The sequence below is a fragment of the Monoraphidium neglectum genome (assembly GCF_000611645.1).
Source record: "Monoraphidium neglectum strain SAG 48.87 unplaced genomic scaffold scaffold01632, whole genome shotgun sequence".
NCBI classification, from domain to species: Eukaryota; Viridiplantae; Chlorophyta; class Chlorophyceae; order Sphaeropleales; family Selenastraceae; genus Monoraphidium; species Monoraphidium neglectum.
This window is the reverse complement of record NW_014011996.1, coordinates 6,254-9,392: the sequence shown is the minus strand read 5'-3', so window position 1 is coordinate 9,392 and position 3,139 is coordinate 6,254. Positions and strand designations below refer to the sequence as shown.

The 3,139-nt window shown below is 70.1% G+C and overlaps 1 protein-coding gene across 1 annotated transcript in view; it reads right to left on the bottom strand.

Moving 5' to 3' along the window:
* Window positions 1-3,139, bottom strand: part of MNEG_8536 (hypothetical protein) — a gene marked incomplete at both ends in the record, with an annotated part of 6,500 nt that overhangs the window by 2,786 nt on the left and 575 nt on the right. Inside the window, 7 exons of the mRNA XM_014042992.1 lie at window positions 74-169; window positions 459-575; window positions 1,019-1,087; window positions 1,300-1,434; window positions 1,746-1,898; window positions 2,221-2,288; window positions 2,745-3,045. Coding sequence (XP_013898446.1) covers window positions 74-169; window positions 459-575; window positions 1,019-1,087; window positions 1,300-1,434; window positions 1,746-1,898; window positions 2,221-2,288; window positions 2,745-3,045 — 939 coding nt within the window. The remainder of the gene's footprint in view (window positions 1-73; window positions 170-458; window positions 576-1,018; window positions 1,088-1,299; window positions 1,435-1,745; window positions 1,899-2,220; window positions 2,289-2,744; window positions 3,046-3,139) is intronic.

Sequence of the window (3,139 nt, the reverse complement as noted above, 5' to 3'; positions counted from 1 at the left end):
CCTCTCCCTCTGAAACACCGCCCCAGCGCAGAGCACCGCCACGCCCCCCCCCCCGCCTCTGCTCAGCCCTCACCTGCGCCTCCTCTGCCTTGGCCACCTTGAAGAGGGCCAGCCCCAGGTCACCACACACAGCCCCCAGCCGGTCAAGACGGTCAACAACACGCTCCGCCTGGCAACAGAGGGAGGAACAGCGAGGCACCATGCACGCGAGCAAGTTTGCGTGTTAGCACGCGCACGTGTCATTCCGGTGCTGTGGTGGTGGACTCACGCCCAAACGGCAGGCGCAGGCTGCTGCGCTGGTGCGGATCGCACCGCGTCCGCGAGTCGAGGGCGCGACATGCCGCGGTCACTCCAAGACGCATCCGCCCCTCACGGCGCACCCCCCAATGCGGCCCCACCCCCCGCCCGGCGTCCACGCGCGTGCACATGCGTGCTCGCGTGTGTGCGTGTGTTCTCACCGCCCTGCTGGTGGCCACGAGGCACTCCCTCATCTCCTCCGCCACCTCCTTGGCGCGCCGCAGCTCTGACTCCTCACCAGGCACCTCCTGGACACCGCCACGCAGCCCAACAGCAGCCTGCAACAACAGAGACACACACACGCGAGGCGGTGTTGCATGCGTGTGCGCGCGCGTGTGCATGCGTGCATGTGCGTGCATGTGCGTGCGTGCGTGTGGGGCGTGCGTGCGTGAGCGTGCGTGTGCGTGCGTGCGTGCGTGTGCGTGCGTGCGTGCGTGCGTGCGCGCGCGCGTGTGTGTGTGTGTGTGTGTGTGTGTGTGTGTGTGTGTGTGTGTGTGTGTGTGTGTGTGTGTGTGTGTGCGCGCGCGCACCCAACCCCCCTTGCCGATGCCGGTCATGCACAGTCAGCTCTCGCAGCGGCATCGTGAGCGGAGTGTGCGAATAATCCAGCCTCCGGGAGCGCCTCGCGTTTTGCCCTTGAGCCACACACTATGCCGCATAAACGCGCAGACACCACGACACCCCCAGCCCCGCCCAGCTGGCCCCAGCCCCGCCGCCCTACCTCCTTCATGGCGCGCATCAGGTCCTTGGACCGAGCAGCAGGGGCCGCCGCCGCCACAGGGTCCACCACCTGGCATAGGCCGCGAGGCAGAGAGGCCCGCGTTGAGAGCGGGGGGCTGCTCGCTGCCCCTGCCACGCGCTCCACCTGGACCAGGCCAACCTGGTGCGAGGCTGGGGTGACGCACCCTGCTGTACGCCCCGACCGCTGCTGCCAAAACAGCCGCGGCAGCCAACCCCTGCGGCAGCCCCCCCGCCCCGCCCGGCCGCCGCGCGCGGCCCCACCTTGCTCTCGCGGCCTATGAGCTGCATGCTGAACTTGGCTGTGCCCTCCAGCACGCTGGCCGCGGGCGGCGCCAGCCCAGACCACTGGATCGACGAAGCCAGGTCCCCGGGGGTCTCCAGGAACAGCCGCAGCTCCTGGTGAGGGGCGAGGGGGAGGGGGGTGGGGTTCCAGGCCGCGTAGCGCGCGTGAGGTTGTTGAGTGGAAGGCAGTGGGAAAGGCGCCGAGAGCTTTCGACTTCGAGGTCTGTCGCGGCAGCGCGCGCATGACGTGAGGCGCCTCTGTGCAGCCGAGCGCAAGAGGTGCGACGTGGAAGCAGGCCGAGCCAGGGCCGACAAAGAGTCACCACCCTGCCCCAGCCGGCCGTGCCCCTCGGCGAGCAGCGGAAGAGGCACGTCGCGCAGCGAGGCCGCAGCGCGGGTTGTGTTGGGGCGTCATCCCGGCCGACCTCGCTGCGGCCGATGACGGGGTGCGCCGCCAGCCGCTGCATGTAGCGCTGCAGCGCCGCGCGCCGCTCCTCCAGGAATGCGTCCGTCATGCGCTGCCCCTCCACCGCGTTCTTCTCCGGGCGCGGCGGGGCAAAGTAGCCGCGGTACCGCGCCTGGGGGCGGTTGGGTGGTTGGGTGGTTGGGTGCGGCACGCTCCATTGACAGGGGCCGCGGTCGTGACCAGTGATGTGTTGTGGTGTTGAAGCTGGAGGCGATGCACACCGCCTCATCACAGGCCCTGCTGTTCCTGGCCGTGTGTAGGTTCGGTGCACACGCAGCCGCGCCACAGCAACAGGGGCCAACAGGCGCCGCCTCAGCCAACAGGGGCTGAGCCACACAGTGGGGCCGTCCCCCCCCAAAAAAAAACACCACTGGGCCCCGCCTCGCCTTGATCATGTCTGCGAGCCCCACAAAGTCCCTGAAGCGGCGCCGCACTGACACCTCCTGGCTGCTCCAGCCCGGCAGGCTGGCCCGGGTCACCACCAGGTACGTCACGTGGGACCCTGGGGCCAGGGGGTGAGGCGGAGGGCGACAGGGGGGTGCGTAGCGGATGGCCGGTGGTTGGAGGGTTCGGGGAAGGTAACATAGAAGGTTGTCATTGGGGCGCGTGCGATGCCTGTAATTTGTATGTGGGGGGTGGGGGCGGAGGGGGCGCAAAGAGCCTGGCATGTGAAGGGGTGACGCGGCGGCCAAGCAGCTGGCGTGGAGCAGAGGCTGCAAATTTGTGGCCCGCGGAGCCGGTGCGCGCGCTCGCTCGGCAGCCGACCCATGCCCAGCCGGCTGGCTGCACCGAGACAGCGGCACGCCCGTCCCAACACGCTCCGCCAAGCACCCCCAACGCCCGTGTGTCATCCCAGCGCCAATCCCGCGCTCTAGCCGACGCCAATACACACAGATACACAAACACACGCACGCGTGCACGCGTGCGTGTTGTCAAGTCGCCACGCCCATGCGCGCACCCGTCATACCCAGCAGGCCGCCGCCGTCCACCTTGTGGGGATCCTTCACCTCAACCCTCAACGGCGCCGCAGCCGCCGCAGCGCCGCTGGCCGGCGGCTCTGGCAGAGCGTCCCACGGCTGCGGCGTGCCAAAGCCAGAGGGCGGCCCAGACAGCGCGCCGCCACCGCCACCGCCGCCCGTCGTCGTGCGAGACAGCGCGCCCCCCGCGCCGCCTGCGGCAAGCGGGTCGGACGCGGCGCCCGCGCCGCCGCCGGCGGCGGCAGCCTCCCGCTGCTGCAGCTGCTGCTGCAGCTGCTGGTGCTGCACGTCGGCGGGCGCCGCGGGCGCAGCAGCCGCGTCGCTGTATGATGGCGGGGGCCCCAGGGCGCCGTAAGATGTGAACGGGTCAAAATGC